At 47.6% G+C, this 19,140-nt stretch overlaps 1 protein-coding gene across 1 annotated transcript in view; it reads right to left on the reverse strand.

The window, feature by feature from the left end:
* Positions 1-318: 318 nt before the first annotated feature.
* The window catches only part of KLHDC10 (kelch domain containing 10), a 28,838-nt gene continuing 10,016 nt past the window's right edge, over positions 319-19,140 (reverse strand). The window contains exons 2-9 of the mRNA XM_014945419.1: positions 11,263-11,526; positions 10,580-10,734; positions 8,626-8,774; positions 8,083-8,167; positions 6,997-7,063; positions 5,867-5,914; positions 3,368-3,507; positions 319-799 (exon numbers count right to left, since the gene is read on the reverse strand). Of these exons, the coding sequence (XP_014800905.1) occupies positions 590-799; positions 3,368-3,507; positions 5,867-5,914; positions 6,997-7,063; positions 8,083-8,167; positions 8,626-8,774; positions 10,580-10,734; positions 11,263-11,526 (1,118 nt within the window). The 3' untranslated portion in view covers positions 319-589. The remainder of the gene's footprint in view (positions 800-3,367; positions 3,508-5,866; positions 5,915-6,996; positions 7,064-8,082; positions 8,168-8,625; positions 8,775-10,579; positions 10,735-11,262; positions 11,527-19,140) is intronic.

A 19,140-nucleotide genomic window follows, 5' to 3' on the forward strand; every position in this document is an offset into this window, starting at 1 on the left:
CCCCATGCGACGTTCCAGCCGTCTTCTGAAGCTCCAAGAGATGGGAACGTGCCCATGAAACACATGCAAAGCCTTCAAAGCAGCCAAGAGTTGTTGGGTTTATGGAAGGAGAGCTCAGCTGGGTGTTGGGGTGGGGGGATGAGTGGTGTCCAAAGGAAAAGGCCAGGTGGGCTGTGGCTCTTGAGCGTCTTCTGTTAAGATAAATCTTGTGAAAAATATCTAAAAGTTGAACACGCCACCTCTAAGCGTGGGCTCAGACATTCGTTAAGCTCCCCCCCACCCTCCCCAATTAAGTCACAAGCATGTGCTGATGACAAGTTTGATGGCTGGATGTTAGGGATTAGTCCCAGAGAGTATAGTTTCGATTAATGGTGCGATTTAGAGATCCATAAATAAAAAGTGGATTTTTTTCAACAACTTAAAAGTAAAAATTTCTAGAAAGGCATCGATGTATTAGCTGAGTAAGGCGTCGAGCAGGTTCCTCCATGTTTCTTAGCAAGACCATCCAACGGTATCCATAAATAGGGGGCAGGAAGGGGGGGCTTCTTGAACGTAGTGTGTCTTGGACAGTAAGCGGGAGATGATGTTCTCATTTTAGCCGCTCAACGAGTCCCTGCGTCAGTCCAAGGTGCAAAAGCTGAGATCGGGAGAGGGTTGCTAGATGAGGGAAATATTCCAGGAGCTTCTCCCACGACAGTTCCAGCAAGCTGGGTACCACCAGCCACATTTTAAAGAGAGAGCCAGTCCGTTTGTTTTCGTGGATGTTGACCACCCCTCCGTGAACGTACATGCAGCCGGCCTGGATGGGAAAAGGGGAAGAGGGGGAGTTAACGTGGGGCACGGACCAAAGTGGAACACCAGAAGGTGCTGAGGAGTGATGCTGCCAGGAAAACTGGGATTTGACTGTCCAGATTTCCAGCTGGAGAATCAGAGAGTGAGATGGGGCTGGTAACAGAAGTGTCACCACCTGAGCCAGTCACCCCAGACTCCTCACAGCCAAGGCGAGGAAATCGCGCTGCTGAAGGACACGTCTTATCCAAAAACACGTATTTCACTGAATTTTTAGAGTTGGAAGGGACTATAGAGATCATCTAGTCCAACTCCCCTGCTGAAGCAGGACCACCCAGAGCTTGTCAGAGCATGTTACTCAGGAGCATCCAGGTGGGTCTTGAAAATCTCCAAAGAAGGGGACTCCACCCCCTCCCTGGGCAGCCTGTTCCAGGGCTCCGTCACCCTCACCGTGAAAAAGTTCTTCCTCATATTCAAGTGGAACCCTTGATGTTCCAACTTGTGCCCGTTGCCCCTTGTCCTCTCACTGGCAACTACTGAAAAGAGTCTGGCTCCCTCCTCCTTCAACCCTCCCTTGAGATACTTGTAGGCATTAATAAGGTCTCCCCTCAGCCTTCTCTTCTCCAGACTAAAGAGTCCCAGCTCTTTCAGCCTCTCCTCATAAGGGAGATGCTCCAGTCCTTGAATCATCTCTGTAGCCCTGCGCTGGACTCTCTCCAGCAGTTCCCTGTCCCTCTTGAACTGGGGAGCCCAGAACTGGATGCAGGATTCCAGTTGTGGCCTCACCAGTGCAGAGCAGAGGGGCAGAATGACCTCCCTTGACCTGCTGGCCACACTCTTCCCTCTGCAGCCCAGGATTCCATTGGCCTTCCTGGCCACAAGAGCTCATTGTCATTTTGTTGTCCACCAGGACCCCCAGATCCTTTTCTTCAGAGCTTGTCTCCAGCAGGACCATGCCTAATCTGTATCTGCCACCTTAGAGTGCTTTTACACAAATTTTACATGAATTCTACCCCAACAAATCAATTTTAGGAGTGGGGCAAAGCGTTAATAGATTAGTATAGAACCATACTTAGTTTTCAGCTAAAATTTTTTTAAAACTAAACCCACATCATCCAAAGATGTGTTGCATTCTGCTGCCTCAGCACAACCCTGCTCCAGGAATCACATGAACACGAAAAGCTCAGCTGCTGGCCTCTTTTGTGAGAGATGTTTCTTTAGGACACAGGAAAAGAAGAGGCATTCCTGCTGTCCCATCACCCACCTGCCTGGAAAACACCTTTAGTTTCCCAAAAAAGAGTTGCAATCTCCAAAAAGGAAAAAGAAAAATCTCCAAAAAGAAACGAGTATCTCCAAAAAGAAAGAGTTAACGATCTCCAAACTAGGTGACACCTGCCCTTATAACCAACGAACCCCAATCTCCGCCCTTGTGAGCTGCCCTAAGGTGATGATCATAGAATCATAGAATCATAGAATTGCCCAGGCCAGAAGGGACCTCCAAAGGTCATCTAGTCCGACCTCCCCGCAGTCAGCAGGGACACCCCCAACTAGACCAGGTTGCCCAGGGCCTCGTCGAGCCTCTCCTTGAATATCTCCAGGGAAGGGGCCTCAACCACCTCCCTGGGCAACCTGTTCCAGTGCTCCACCACCCTCACAGTGAAGAACCCTCTCCTCATCTCCAGTCTAAATCTGCTCCCCTCCAGCTTGAAGCCATTGCCCCTCGTCCTGTCACTGCAGGCCTTTCTAAACAGGTTCTCCCCAGCCTTCCTGTAGGCTCCCTTCAGGTACTTCTGGACCTGCTGGCAACGCTTCTTTTGATGCAGCCCAGGATGTGATTGGCCTTCTGGGCTGCAACTGCACACTGCCTGCTCATGTCCAGCTTCTCGTCCACCAGAACCCCCAAGTCCCTTTCCTCAGGGCTGCTTTCCAACACCTCACCCCCAAGTTTGTATTGGTGGCAAGGATTGTTCCGGCCCAGGTGCAGAACCTTGCATTTGCTCTTGTTGAACCTCATGAGGTTCACCTGGGCCCACCTCTCCAGCCTGTCCAGGCTGATCAGCTGAAGGAGGCTGAAAACCACAGCTAAATGCCAGCTGCTTATCAACCACGGGTCTCTGAGCTTCTAGTTAAGGCAAAAAAGCTCTCCCAAGACCAAGCTTTGCGTTAGGAGTGGTTTCCAAAGAGGGCTGCTCATGTCTCTACCCAGGCTGTTCTCAGTAGGCTAAAACCAGTTTAACCTGGGGGGCTATTTGTGCTCTTTTCCGTTTTGCAAAATGGGAAATTCACACAGGGAATTAATCCCAGGAGCTGATGCAGTTTAAAAGCTAAAATTCCGCATGGCTGCTTTTAGAAAAGCAGAACAAACCGAGTGCTGCTGCTCCTCAAACAGCAGCAGGAGTAGAAGGGGTCAACGCAGTGACCTCACAGCAGCTCTCAGCCTCCATCAAGACACTGCATCCAGCAGAGGTCACCTCCTTGGTAACATCAGCTCAGCTCTATTTGCAGCCCACGCGAACGTCAGAGCGCTTGGACCAAGGGCCTGAACTTCGGGGAGGGAGGCAAGAAATGAGTCACTTACTGGTGTGACAGCAGCACAGTGAAAATACACGGGTTCTGGCATGGCAGCTGGGAGCTTGACCCACTGGAAAGTTTGCAGATTCAGCTTCCAAACGTCTCCCAGAATCACTTCTCCGTTGTAGCCTCCGCAAACGAACACCTCTGTAAGAGAGAAAACCCGTGGTGCTTATAGACCCCGCCATCCTTCACTCGGCGGCTGCAGAACACGTAGGGACCAGAGTCAATGATCACCTTGGCAAAATGGTTTTAGGACCTACACTTATTTTCACAGAATCACAGAATCTTCTAGGTTGGAAGGGACCTTAAAGATCATCTTGTCCAACTGTCAACCTAACTGACAAAAATAGACACCCACACAACAAACAAGGAGCATCATCACTAAACCATACCTCCCAGCACTACATCAACCCGTCTTTTGAACACCTCCAGGGATGGGGCCTCAACCACCTCCCTGGGCAGCCCATTCCAATGGCTGATGACCCTTTCAGTGAAAAAATTTTACCTCAACACAAGCTCCTGGTACCTCCCAGGTCAGTTCCAGCCCACTGTTCAGACCCATGGAGGTCACTTGTATAAATAACAGAACGGTTTGGGTGGGAAGGGACGTTAAAGATCATCCTGGGCAGGGACACCTCCCACCACACCACGTTGCTCCAAGCCCCCTCCAACCTGGCCTTGAACCCCTCCAGAGATGGAGAAGCCACAGCTTCTCTGGGTAACCTGGGCCAGGCTCTCACCACCCTCACACCAAACAAGTTCTTCCCCACAGCTCAGCTCCATCTCCACTCTTTCAGTTTAAAACTGTTGCTCCTTTTCCTGTCACTACAAGCCTTGGTAAAAAACTGTCCATCTTTCTTATTAGCCTCCTTTATATATTGAAAGGCCACAATAAGGTCTCCCTGGAGCCTTCTCTTCTCCAGGATGAACCCCCCCAACTCTCTCAGCCTGTCCTCACAGCAGAGGGGCTCCAGCCCTCCCAGCATCTCCATGGCCTCCTCTGGCCCCATCCAACAGCTCCGTGTCCTTCTGATGCTGGTGGCCCCAGAGCTGGAGGCAGCACTGGGGGGTGTCTCCCCAGAGCAGAGCAGAGGGGCAGAATCCCCCCCCCGGCCCTGCTGGCCACGCTGCTGGGGATGCAGCCCAGGATGTGGGGGGTTTCTGGGCCACCAGCACACGTTGGTGGCTCGTGTCCACCTCCCAGCCTGCCTGTGACCACAGCCCCACCACAGCACATTCAGAGCTAAATGCCATTGAGAAGCAAGAAGCTGCATTAAGCCCTAGTGAACCTGAGTTCACAGGTTTGATCAGATTCCAGTGGTTTTAAACCCACAGGGAGCAGCCACAGCCCTGGTTCCTCATCCTGCTGCCTGCCAGAAGCAGGTCTTTGCTCCTAGCTTTGCCCAAGTTCTCAACTCAGAGGTTTGCACTGCAGCAAAATACTGCTGATGAAAGTGACTGGAAGCATCTTCCAGCTCCCACCTTACTTTTATTGGCGCAATTAGCACTCCTAAGAAATATAATCTGGCGTACCGCTCTTCTGGATGGCTCAGCATCCTTTAACATCCAACATTCAGTCATTAACCTGAGGAGTTTTGAAAAGGATCAATACTATAACTGCTTCTTCGGTCCGTTATGAACAATTTGGTTTGCACCAAGTTTGGGGGAAGGTGGTTTTGGTGGACAATGAGGTCACAGGAGAGGCTCAAAACCTGTTGAAGGAACATTCTACCCTTCAAAATTGTGGGTAACTGAAAAGGGCTTGCACACACAGAGCCCTGTCTAAGCTGGGCCTCAAACAGCACCGCACAAAGTGATTTACAGCAAACATTTGGAGGATCAAAGTGAAGAACAAAAGGCTCTACTAAGCCCCGTGCAGCTTCTAACATATAAAACCAGCCCTCAACGGAAAGATCCGGGTGCTAACTCTGCTACTGCCTCATAATCCACTCCATATGAGCATCTCGGATTTACACCACCACAGAAAGGTCCCACTATTAAAGAAATCCCTGAACCATCTTGTCTCTAAAGAATTCAGCTTCCAGGACTTGGCCCCACTTTGCTTTTCACAGCAGAATGTGAAGCTAAAAGGATAGTCACCGAGCTGTAGAAGTAGCATTGTTCATACCTGTTTTTGAGCTTGCAACCAGTAAGTTACAAAGTCCCATGGACACTTGTGGCTAAAATACGTGGTATTTTACACTGAAATGGCCAAATGTCCAAAGGAGATTTAGGTGTTGCATAAAATACCACACAATTTGAGAGAGCGACAGTAACTGTGCAGTGCAGAAGAAAATTTGCCTACAGCAGAAGATCCCTCATATGAAAAGTGGTGCCAACTGGGCAGCTTAAGGAGAGAAATCCTCTTCCAGAAAAGACACGCTTGCCCTGCAGTTCCTTCTCTCAAACACGTGTTGGAGGCCAGCAGCTCTCAGGCTGGAAGGATGGACTTGTCACTGTGAGGTTGTGTAAGATACATCAATTTTCAAGAGGCAGATCTTACCATTTTTTATCTGAACGCAGCTATGGCATCTTCTGGCTGCTGGGAAACCTGAGGAGAATAAAAAAAAAAGATTATCAACTACAGTTGCTTTAAGTGCTTGGGCAAGTGGTGATTACATCTCAACACATCATCATGGACAGGAGTCACTTGTTTCATTTATAAAGGGTTTCTGCTTTCCTACAGTCACAGGTTTAACATCTCTAATTTAGCAACCAGCTCTTTCAGGTTTATAGAATGACAGAATCCCAGAATGGTTTGGGTTGGAAGAGACCTTAAAGATCATCCAGTCCCACCTCCTGCCCTGGGCAGGGACACCTCCCACGAGACCAGGTTGCTCCAAGCCCCCTCCAACCTGGCCTTGAACCCCTCCAGGGATGGGGCAGCCACAGCTTCTCTGGCCAACCTGGGCCAGGCTCTCACCACCCTCAGAGTGAAAAATTTCCTCCTGAGATCTCATCTAAATCTCCCCTCTTTCAGTGTCCAACCCTTCCCCCTCTTCCTATGGCTCCCCTCCCTCATCAAGAGTCCTCCACAGCTTTCCTGGAGCCCCTCTTTAGAGACTGGAAGTGGCTCTAAGGTCTCCCTGGAGCCTTCTCTTCTCCAGGATGAAGACCCCCAACTCTCTCAGCCCCGCCTCACAGCAGAGGGGCTCCAGCCCTCCCAGCATCTCCATGGCCCTCCACTGGACCCACTCCAACAGGTCCCTGTCCTTCCTGTGCTGAGGACTCCAGAGCTGGACACAGTACTCCAGGGAAGGAAGAAATGTGCTGGAATTTCATTCCCCCCAGACTCCAGCTCTCACCTCTGGCTTGGTGAAAAGCAGCAGCCAAGGGCCTCCAAGGTTTCAGGGAAACCCCTGCTGGTAAGCAGGCCAGCACGTGGTCCCTCAGAGGGAGCAGAGATGATGCATGTCTTCTCCTGGGAGAAGAGCCAGCCCCTATCATCTTTCCCACCCAGGGAGGGAGAGAAGCCAAACTACTAAATATGCTTCAGATGGGTTAAAGCTCTTAAACAAGCAGGACCTTGAAGCCAGTGTTAATTCACAGGGTGCACAACAAGGTTATGAAAAACTGTGTCTTCAAGCATCTTGGCCACTCTACAGGGAAAGACAGAGGAAATTCCAGACTCACCAACTTTTTCATGAGGTTTTGTGGCAATTTCCTCCCAGGTGTTGGTTTCAAGGTTGTAAGCGTGGATCTGAAGGGACAAAGAGGAGCCATTAGTTCCTCCTGGCTCTCCCAGCATTAGGGTGACGCAGTTCCAGGCTCTGACCCAGGGAGCCACTATAAATAACACCTCTTTTTCATTAAGTGTAAAAAAAAACAAAAATAGCTAATCGCAGCCAGTGACTAAGCAGGTATAAAATCACCTTCGAATCGTACCAGCTTACTAAAGCTTTCATCTCAGGCTTTGCTATTTGAGCCCCACAGCTGAAGAAAAAGAATAGTGCTTTTAAAAAAACTGGACAGATTAAAACCTACATCCTCCAGTTCTCAGAAGTATTTGGAAATACCTAATTCAGACTGCATGTAAGGAGAAAAGACACACAGAGAATGGAGAGATAAGAAGTCATATTAACTGCTGCAGTTTCAGCTTTTTTGGAAGCAGAGCACTATTTAAAGTCTCCTCGTTTATCATTTCGGCGTTCAAGATTAATTCACTCTTCCCTCCCCAAATTGTATTGGAGAAAAATGTTTACCACAGGAAAGGAAACAGAATTAAGAGAGAAGACAAGAAAAGAGTCACCATATCGATATCTGGACTTAACATCAGGGAATTCTTTTCTTTGGCGTTTTCCTGTTTTGGCACAGATGCATTTAGAAATATCACAGAATCCCAGAATGATTTGGGATGACCTCTGGAGATCATCTTGTCCAACCCTGCTGCCAAAGCAGGTCCACCTAGAGCAGGTTGCACAGGAAGCAGGAAATATGTCCTAAGTGCTTCTAAATGAGAATCTTTGCTAACAGGTCTACAGAAATGAAGCTGTTTTGCAGATGGTCACTGTGTACCACAGATGTAGCATCTGAAAGTCAACAGGACATGTTGGTGGCAACACCAGTTTTTACAGAAACAGGAGATCAATCTGCTCCCAGTTCTCTATTTTTTTTTACCAAGCTCTCCAGGCAAAGCCAGATGAAGAGACCCTGTTGGTTACGCTTCACTGTAGAAACTCTCCTATCCAGGCAAGCACTCAAGGTTTCTGATGGCCTTACCTTATCTAAGGAATAAGCTGTCCAGGAAGTTCCTCCTCCCAAGATATAAATCCGTTGACCATCATGTGCGATTTCATGTCTGTACCTGAAGGTGCAAAGAAGGACATTTAGCAGCACAAGCAATTAGTGCAAATGAGCAACAACAAAAGCCTTCTGGAAAACATAATCCAATTGAGTGGTTTAAGGAGACACCCCAAGCCTGGCTATGCTCCTCCCCCAGGTTGGGAGCATTCAGAAGTTGAGGAAGCTTTCATGAGCAATCTGAGCAGCACCCCCAGAGGCTTGAAAGGCATCTTCTGAGAGCTGAGCATCACAGAACTTAAGAACAATGATTTATGGAGCATCATGATGGCCCTCAACACTCCATCCCCTTCTCTCACTAAGATGGTCACTGATGGATTTCCCAGCCCTCCTTCCTCCACGTCTTGCTACAGAATAGGACAAGGGACAGGGTTCACCCAGAGCATCCTTCCCCTCCACAGAACTCCCAGTAAAGGTGGTGACTCCCCTGTGGAAAAGCTCTGAGATTGTCCAGCTTCTCACCTCTCCTCTGGCATGTCGCAGGACATATTGTTGGGTTTCAGCTGGATCCACTCTCTAGTATTGAGGTCCAGCTTGTGTAGGTCAGTGCTGTAAATGTAACCAGTTGTTCCTCCAAACACGTAGAGACAACCATTGATGATGGCCATGGCCTGGAAGGTAACAGAGAGAAACCAGTTAAGAGAATTCCTGCCCTCCCCAAAGCAAGACATTCCTTGAAAAGCTCCACCTACAACTTACAAAATGAGGTTTCAGGAGGAACATGAAGGGGAAACAAGGACAAGACATGAAAGATGTGGGGGTGGGGGTCTGTAGGAAGGGAAAGTAACTCCATGGTCACAAGATGGGGCTTTGAGCAACCTGGTCTGTTGGGAGGTGTCCCTGCCCAGGGCAGGGGGGTTGGAACTAAATGATCTTTAAGGTCCCTTCCAACTCTAACCATTCTATGATTCTAAGATGAGGACCTAGAAGTGGAGCTGCTGAGTTCCAGGCATCAGAGAAGACATCTGTGCAGCAGGGGTTCCCAGGAGCTAAAAGCAAAGCACAGTCAACCCTGAATCTCTTCCACCCTGACCTTATACGGATACTGTTACGGAGAATCTTATAAACCAGGTATCAGATAGCCAGCAGCATTAAGTGAGAAAGCTTAATGAGAGAAAGAGAAAGCTCCAAACAGTGGATAATTCAGACTAAATGTGGATACAGCCTGTAATAATCCCAAAACCTGTGGACCATCAGCCTGCTGAAACCCCAAAGGTGGTGCAGGCACCATTCCCTGATGCAGTCCCAAGTGGAAGCAGAGATGTAGCTCCTTCTGCTCCATCTGCTTGTTTGCCAATGGTCAGCTCAAGCTGAACTGGGCAAGGGGAAGGCCACTTTACTTCCTCCAAGTGTCTGGCAAACATCTAACTGAGAAATCAGTTGGGTTTTAAATGTCTTTAAATCACAAGTACATTCCAGTTATTACTAGAAAGCACAGCAAACCTGGCAGACCTTCTGTGAGAATGGATCTAGTTTTTTGTGCACCATGCTCATCCAGGACATTGTGGACAGTTTTAAAAGTTGTTATTCTAATACGAACAAGATCTACTAACACCATTTTAATTTACAGTTTGGGGCTTTAAAGGCTGCGAGGAGGCTAGAGAGCACCTTCAGAAACTACCAGCCACTCCTTAAATTGGACATATGTTTTCATTCAGCTGCATCTAACATTTAGTGAACAAAGAATGTGGCCAGGTCGAGGGATGTGATTCTGCCCCTCTGCTCTGCTCTGGACGTTTTCATTCAGCTGCATCTGACATTTAGTTAACAAAGAATGTGGCCAGGTCGAGGGATGTGATTCTGCCCCTCTGCTCCGCTCTGAAGAGAAGGCTCCAGGGAGACCTTTGACAACCTTCTAGTTCTTCAATTGGCTCCAGTAGAGATGGTGTGGAGCTCTTGATGAGGGAGGGGAGCCATAGGAGGAGGGGGAAGGGTTTGACACTGAAAGAGGGGAGATGGAGCTGAGATGTGGGGAAGAACTTGTTTGGTGCGAGGGTGGTGAGAGCCTTGGCCAGAGAAGCTGTGTCTGCCCCATCCCTGGAGGGGTTCAAGGCTTGGAGCCTTGGGTTGGATGGGGCTTGGAGCAACGTGGTCTGGTGGGAGGTGTCCCTGCCCAGGGCAGGGGGGTTGGAACTGGATGATCTTTAAGGCCCCTTCCAACCCAAACCATGCCATGATTCATTCTATGATTTTCAAGTTTGGCTTTTCTAACTGCAAGAAAACTACACTTTTCCTTTGAAATCTTGAAGAACAAGGACCGCTCTACTTCTTTATGAATGGTACCTGCCTTTTCTTATATTTACGAACACAGAGGACAACTCCAGTTAGTAGTGGAGGAGATATCTCCATGCTCTGACCCCTTTTTTTGTGACACACAGTGCAGCGTAGGTGCCTTGACAAGGGGTGTCCTTCGTACCTGGCCGTAGATTCGATTCGGTTTCTTTCCTCGGCAGCTGAGCAGGGCCCACCTTTTGTACTTGACGTTGCAGACGTGGACGTCGTTGCCGTTGCTCTCCCCAAAAGGGATGCCCGTGCCCCCAAAAACCAGCAGGTTGTTGCCGTGCAGCACAACTAGGAGAGAGAGACAGAGCAGAGAGAGTTGTTGCTGCGAGAGGCAGTAAAACAGAAGGTCTCTCTGGTCTGCAGACAGCAGGCAGCGAGCGTTCGATATTGTTCAAACACGCTACGACTCACGCTACACACTCAGGGCTTTGAAACCCTCTAAAAGAGAAAGAATGAAAGCTAAAACCATGGTAACCAAAGGCCTACTTTGAAAAAGGGCTAGTGAACAAAGAGATCTATTTTTGGAAGCTTTGAGACGTCTGATTGCGCCGAGCGCTCAGCCGCTGAAAGCGCAGGTGCCTCGTAACTCTCAAGCTACCTGAAGACCATCTCTTGCATCTGAAATGTTGCCTTCCCCTCTGCCTCAACCAACCAAAGCAAAAGGGGAAAGAAAAAGCAAAAAAATCACAAAACCAATCCAAACACGAGGAAGAGCCAGAAACAGGATCCCTATTTCCCAGTTCTTGCATTCCACCAGGGACACCGATTAAAATAGCTTCGGGAGAAGGCACATAGGAATTGAATTTCCATACGTACGTGACATGGAGGCGAGTTCCCTGGGCATGTAGCCTTCCGTGCCCATCTGGTGCCAGGTGTCTGTAGCAAAGTTGTACCGCCAGAGTTCCCTGAAGAGCGGGTAGTCTTCATTCTCTGGCCCACCAGACTCATCGTAGTCAGGGTTGTAGCCTCCAAACACGTACAAGTTGGCGTTATCTGCCACGCAACGATGGCCGCTTCTTGCTGGTGGACATCGGTGGCCTGCAGAAAAATGAGAAGGTAAAAGAAACGTCAGCAGAAGATCTGAGATTGTGTCCCAGGGCTAGGACCTACACCTGCTGTGGTGGTGCTCCAAGAGCTGTTGGTCTTTAGCTGTAGGGAAGCAACCAGGAGGAAACAGCTCCGTAATCACAGATCCACGGCTCCAAGTTTTGTGCATCACCATCTCATTCATGTCCACGCTAGCTCCTGGACCACACCTGCCTAAGGAGACCTGTCTGCAGGTCCACACGTGACAATCCTTCCATAAAAGCTAATTCTGAAGCATCTTACAAATCCCCTGTTCTGTCGTTCTGTACGACAGATCTCATTTAGGTAACAGTTCCAAAATGTTTATATTTAAAGCTGCCTGGTGGGAACAAAGAAAAGCAATCGTTTGCTCTCCCTCCTACACAAACCTTCTCCACATTTTGCTTCTGGCATCTTGTATCTCAACTAGGTTCTTTCACTCTTTCACCTTAGACACCCCTGGGCTTCCAAAAAATGAAGACATTCTCATAAATAAAGGCATTTCCACCAGGAGAGAGAGCAGCAGGGAACCCATCCGAGGCTGAGCTTGATAAGAGCCCTTCCCAAAAGGAAGTCCCTCTGCCTACCCACCCTCTACCCTAAAAGCTGATGGACATAAGAGGGGAGGACAACTCAAGCTTAGACTTCAACAGGAATAGGCAAAAAGACCAATTCAGTCCAGGAAAATCTAAACAGCAATATTCTTGTTGGACAACGGGTACTCAAGTCATGGCAATCCCAGGCACAAATACAGGTTGGGTGGAGAACGGATGGAGAGCAGCCCTGAGGAGAACTTGGGGGTGTTGGTGGAGGAGAAGCTCAACATGAACTGGCTGCATCCCCAGCAGCGTGGCCAGCAGGGCGAGGGGGGGATTCTGCCCCTCTGCTCCGCTCTGGGGAGACCCCCCCCAGTGCTGCCTCCAGCTCTGGGGCCACCAACAGCAGAAGGACATGGAGCTGTTGGAGCGGGGCCAGAGGAGGCCACGGAGATGCTGGGAGGGCTGGAGCCCCTCTGCTGGGAGGGGGGGCTGAGAGAGTTGGGGGGGTTCAGCCTGGAGAAGAGAAGGCTCCGGGGAGACCTTGGAGCCCCTTCCAGTCCCTCAAGGGGCTCCAGGAGAGACGCGGAGGGACTCTGGGTCAGGGAGGGGAGCCATGGGAGGAGGGGGAAGGGTTTGACACTGAAAGAGGGGAGATGGAGATGAGATGTGGGGAAGAACTTCTTTGGTGTGAGGGTGGTGAGAGCCTGGCCCAGGTTGGCCAGAGAAGCTGTGGCTGCTCCATCCCTGGAGGGGTTCAAGGCCAGCTTGGACATGACTTGGAGCAACCTGGTCTGGTGGGAGGTGTCCCTGCCCAGGACAGGGTGGGACTGGATGATCTTTAAGGTCCCTTCCAACCCAAACCATCCTATGATTCTACGAAGTCTTAGCTGACAAGTGATCAAAAACTAATTCCGAGCTTGTGTTACAGCAAGAGCCAAGCACAAGTGCCAGAGGCAGATGTTTTCTTTTGACAAGACACAGGACCACATAATGAATAAGAAAGATGAAAGGAACAGAAAAAGATTAGGTCACTGAACAAAGGAGCTGGTTGTGAGACACGTGTAGAACATCTCAAGCCAACTAAACCAGGAAGGTTTCAAAAAATCATTTTTTTGTAAACTCTAAGCTTCATCTTGAGAAGAAGGATACAGAATAGTGCCCTAAATTGTACAATTTCCATAAGTAACCATCATCCCTTCAAGCACATCCTCTGCTTGTTGCACCTCAAGGCTTTGGTTCAGCTGGCAAAAGAGCAAACTAAGAAAAAAAAAAAAACATTGAAAGAAGATGCCTGAAGATCTTTGACTTAAAGAAACCAGTCACCTTCACCACCCACCTGCTCTCACAGCTCTTTTATGGACTTTTAGGATGGACCCAGTGAAGCATCTGATGAGGACTCGTGTTTTCTTCTTAGAGCCTGTTACAATTATCAGCAGTGAATCAGGCACACAAATGAGGCATTGAGCATCTTTCCTACAGTAAAGGTGAAATAATGGAGCAATAACAAATGAGGCATCGAGCATCTTTCCTACAGTAAAGGTGAAATAAATGATTTGTCCAGGCCGAATAATGAATTTTAACTCAGCACAAGCAGCTGTGCTTAATCTTCTCCCCCCTTTTGCTGCTGCTCGAAGCTCCAACTCCTGTCCAAAATTAAGCTGCTCTACAGGGTTCAGACGAACTCCTCGTGGCTAAGCTTTGACAGATTTGGGTTGTTTCCAGTAATAATTGCATCTCGCAGCAATCCCCACTCGGAAAACTAATAAGCACTGGCTGAAAGAGAGGGGAAGTTAAGGAATTAATGGAAAAATCTGTAGTCTTTGGCCTGGCTACTGAGACAGGGCAGTGCCATCGGTCACCCGGCGTGACGTGGCCATTTGAACACCAGAGGGGTGGGTATTACATGTACAAATAGCAGCAGCCAGGGAGCCACTGGCCCCAGCACTGGACTAAATTGTTAAAACAAATATTACGTGCTTTAGAGGCGATTCACAAAAAGAAAGAGAAACATCCATCCCTCTGGGGTTTTTTATTTTAAACTCTGAAAGCATCCAAATAGATGGATGTGCTTTTCCTCAGTGAACACGCTGATAATAAAGGTATTTACAATCAAGGTAATTGTTGAGACTCTTCTCATCAGAGATGCTTCAAGAGGGCAGTTGATATCTGCACCTAAACCATGCTTTAGAAGTGCCCAGACCCCTCCAAGCCCATAGAGGAAATCCTCTAGATATTTTGTGCTTGGCCAAAGGGAGGTCATCCTTGTTTCTTCTTCTGGGTTTGGACCTTGGAGGTCTCCAAAAAAGACCTGAAAGACCTGAAATGGGAGTGTAATTCCAGGGAAGACTTGGGAGCACTGATGCACGTGCTTTGCAGGGCAGCGAGGATTTAGTCCACTCACTCATTAAATTTAAAAGGTGTTAGGGAATTAGGAGGTCAAATATTACAAATATTATCCTATTTCCCTCTAGTTAGAACGCTTGAGGTGAGAATTTTCCAGAGGGGAGAAGAAAACTGAGTTTTATAAAAAGCAAACAGACTAAAGCCTAAGAGGTGCAATTCATAGAATCACAGAATCATAGAATGGTTGGGGTTGGAAGGGACCTCAAAGATCATTGAGTTCCAACCCCCTGCCCTGGGCAGGGACACCTCCCACTAGAGCAGGTTGCTCAAGGCCACATCCAACCTGGCCTTGAACCCCTCCAGGGATGGGGCAGCCACAGCTTCTCTGGGCAACCTGTTCCAGTGTCTCACCACCCTCAGAGTAAAAAATTTCTTCCTGAGATCTAATCTGAATCTTTTTTCTTCCAATTTAAAACCGTTTCCCCTTGTCCTATCATTACCCTTCCTGGCAAAGAGTCATTCTCCAGCTCTTCTATAGGCACCCTTCAGGTATTGAAAGGCCGCTATAAGGTCTCCCCGGAGCCTTCTCTTCTCCAGGCTGAACAATCCCAATTCATAGAAAATAAATTTAAAAAAAAATAATGAGGAGGCTGCCTGTGCCATTCACCTCTCAAAATTAAAGAGAAGATGCCTGACTTTGCCATAAAGCCCCAGAACAGTTAAGTTTCAACAGAAAGAGATCAATGCATGATGCATGCAGGTCCTCGAGCAGCGGTGACTCCCAGGGAAAGGAGGGCTGGAAACACCAAGCGGAGCAAGGTTTCTACAAGCTCAGGTCTTCAGCTACAAACGTGAGAGATTTCATTTTGCTCTGCTCGAGAAGAACAGATTTTCTGCTCTGCTCAACACCGCGCTCCACGTGTGTCTCCAAAGGCTTCCCATCTCCAGACCCCTGCTTTCAAGTTTCACTCTTCACCGACCCCGGCGTCTCAACGGACCAGATCCTCCCGCTTGCAGAGGCCCAGAGAAGATGAAGAGAAGGGGTTTATCTACCCAGAAAACAGGGAAAAAAAACTATCCAACACATCTTCTGAGTCACCCGTGCAAGCACACCCACAAACGTATCAATGCTCTGCATGGTACAGCGTTAAACTGAGTTTTCCATTGTCACCAAACTCTTCTATTCAGAATTAAAGTGACCTTCATTCACTTCAAAAGAAAGTCTTAAAAACAAGATTCCTCCAGTTCCGTCTTTTTAAAGAAGGGACCTGCGCAAGCTGAATCTGCTGAAGAATTAATTCAGCTTAGTTTCTTCAGCCGACAAGCTCTGGGACTTGCATCTCCAATTAAGAGCCACATTTCCATTTAATTAAGTTTTATCAGACGATTCACATCTCCTACTGGAATTCTTCAGTTTTGGCTCCAGCGTTAATGGTGTGCAACGAGCCTGTTGGACAAACACAAACTTTAGACGACGCAGGAAGGTGGAAACACCCATGGATTTGATAACTTCCTCCTCTAGTTATGAATTCTTTGATGCCCGACAGGGAAAGGAGCAGCAGACACATCTGTGGGAAAGAGGTTGTAAAGCTGGTTATAGGAAAGGGCTTTAAAGTGGATGGATATAATTTAGAAAGCACTTGATTTCCCAGTTTGAAGACTCCGAAGAGAAGCAGGAAGGAATGGGAAGCTGCATTCACAGGGAGACTCCTTTCCCTTGGTCCTGAGGGCAGAAATGGGAAATAATAAACAATAAAACTTTCAGAAAATAAGAAGCTCCATAAACAGAATGAAGCCGAAACACGGCAACGGGGACATAATTAAGGAAAGTCCTAATTTAGGACTGGAAAGTCCTAATTGAGGACTAAGCTATCTGATAGAAACTTGCTTGCCGGCTATCGTTACACACTGACCTGTTAACACCCAATTAAATTCACCCTTTTCAAGTGATTCATCAAGTGACTTCAGAGGGAGCTGCTGGGATGGCCCAGACTGACATTATTAGCGCGGCTTCCTAATTGAGTATTTCTCCTGCAAGAGGTGTGATTAGAACTGAAGGGGAGTAAGCAAAAAAGGCGGCACAAAATACCTATTCCTGAGCTTCTTGACGTGACACAGCGCAGCAACTGATGCACGAGATGTTTGTTTCCTACCTCTCTCAAAGCTCTTCATAGAGAATAGATTTGGGGTGAGGAGGAGGAGGAGAGGACGGAGATGTTCATTAAGAAAATTTAAAGAAACCCTTCATTTTGGAGGAGGAAAGTGTAATGGACCTGAATGGCACCCAACAAGAATCCTACACAAAATGTCCTTCTTAGAGGGAGGACAGGGCTGAATTGCACCTGCTGGTCCACAAACGTTGCTCTTATTCTGACTAACCCAAGCAGCAAAGTTTATTAAATTCCAACTCTGGTGCCTTGACAGCTACAGAAATCTTACGGAAGGCCTGGAGGAAAAAAAACCCCAAGAAAAATCCCTTGGCATCAGCAGATTATTTGAAGCTATAGAGCAGATTAAATGCCACCAGCGTGCCCAGAACCACAGCATGTGTCAACAGCTACGCTCGAGTCTACTGGATTTATCTACTGCTTTTCAATAGCTCTGTAATAAAAGTTATAGAAGAAGAAAATTAAACTGGGAGGTACCGAGTGGTTGCACTGAATCACACACAGCACAAACGTAAGGCGAGAGGCTGCTTCAAACACAGCAGCACAAAGACAAGTTTGGAAAAACAAAGGCGTTTTCTTTCCATTCACTTCTCCTGCCTTTCATGGCTGCAGGAAAAAAACATATAATTGCTGGCATCACCACACTGGTGAGGTTAAACAAGAGGGGAGTACCTGCTATTCCAGTTAGTAAGCCAGCCAGATGGCCTTCTTTATTATTTTTTAAAAACAAGAGGGGAAAAAAAAAAAGGTCTAATTAGCTGAATGCATTTTTTAAAAATAAAAATAAACAAGAGAGTTGAATATGATGTTGTTTGGAGAGCCTGCCCAAAACTATGCTTTTTTTCATGCTCACACTGTCAGAAAAAAACCCCAAGTTAATCTGTTTATCAATGAGAAGCACTTGGCAGAGAGTGAGGTCTGTTTGCCATTGGCTTCTGCAGAATTTAATTTTTCTTTTTAAGGGATTTTTCCCTAATCACTACCACATCTCGTTATCAGTTCCCAGCAAACTGATGCAGGGCTGTTCTGCAAATCCACAACTGCTTCCTCCCTTTCCCAACCAGCCTCAGAAGGAAGAGGCCAAGGCTCTGGGCTGTCCCACCATCTGCTCAGAATCCTCTCAGCAGAAAGGAGAAGAAGAATGAGCCCTGTATCGTCCCTCACCAGGGTCAGGTATGAGCTCCAGCAGCAGCCAAAGCAACCTTTGCAGAGTCAGATCAGCAGATTTCAAGCCACAGGTGTCTGTTTTAAAGTCTTGCCTCTTTATTCATTCAGTCTTAAAGGATCCCTGAAGACCTGTCCAAAACTGGAGCACCATTATAATGGTTTGGACACGCGGCTTGCCCCATCCCAAGTCACTGAATTACAGAAAAATCCTAACAATGTAGCAGTCAGAGAGTTTATGATTTGTTTTTCCATGTACTGCTCGCTTGTTTCACGCAACCCTTTTATTGCTTGCCCAGTCAGCCATTTAAAGACATTGCTGTTCCCAAAATGGAAAGAACCTAAGAGAAAGGCAGCAGAAATTAGGGAGAACTGTCTATTTGAACGACCCTCAAAGCCAAACCCAATAATTAAAGGCCAATGTGAAAGGTTTCACTCAAATCTTGGGGTCATATGTGACTCCAAGAATCTGTATTTTCCTTACAGCACGTGGCTTTCTCCAAAGAAGGAAATAATCCCTGTTTTCTTTCCTTTCCCTTTTTGCCCAGCTCATGTTAAAGCAGCCAAAAGGCAAAGGAAAAGCAGCAGATGCAGCCAGGGGATGCTCTGGGATCCAGAAGCTCGGAGTTTGGTGCAGCAGGGAGGTGGTTGCTCAGGGCAGGCTTTTTTTCCCCAGTAAAACAAACCTTCCTGGGCACTCTGGGGAACTGGGGAAAGGTTATTCATGCGGCATCAGCCTCTGAACACACTCACCATCATCTCCCGTGGGCGACCTGAGTTAAAAAGGATGACTGGTCTCAAGTTCAGGGTTTCCACACGCAGGTGGGATTCAAGGACAGAAGCAAAACTTGGCTTCCAACCTTCAGAAAAGAAGTTTATCCAATAAAAGTTGCTGAGGTTTCTAAACCTGAAGGACAAGCAACCATTTGGGGTTTTTTTCCAACCAGGATGTATTTGGAAAAAACAATTTACACCTGCAGCATGTTTTTTATCAATGCATCGAGCATCGAAGTTCTTTAAATATATATATTTAAATATATATATGTGGTTGCACTCGATGATCTCTGAGGTCCCTTCCAACCACTACGATTCTGTGATTCTGTGATATATAAAATGTATGGATTTCTACTGCTAAGTGAAATTTGCTTCTAACACAAAACACTATTTATTAAGATGATGGTAGTTAATTCACAATGTCCTGATCCAAATGTTTACAACTGACAGCATAAACCCTTTTTTAAGGTAGTTCTTTAGAGCACTGTCTCACCCACACTGCAAAACACAATGCCAGGTCACCAATAATGCATAAATTTACTAAAATTTATCTGAGCAAGAGCTACCAATGCTCCCACCACACACCGTGGCAGCTGTTTTCATCTCTGACGTGTGCTCAACACGGCAGGTGGGGTAAAGGG

Source organism: Calidris pugnax, unplaced genomic scaffold (assembly GCF_001431845.1).
Source record: "Calidris pugnax isolate Ruff unplaced genomic scaffold, ASM143184v1 scaffold96, whole genome shotgun sequence".
NCBI lineage: Eukaryota > Metazoa > Chordata > Aves > Charadriiformes > Scolopacidae > Calidris > Calidris pugnax.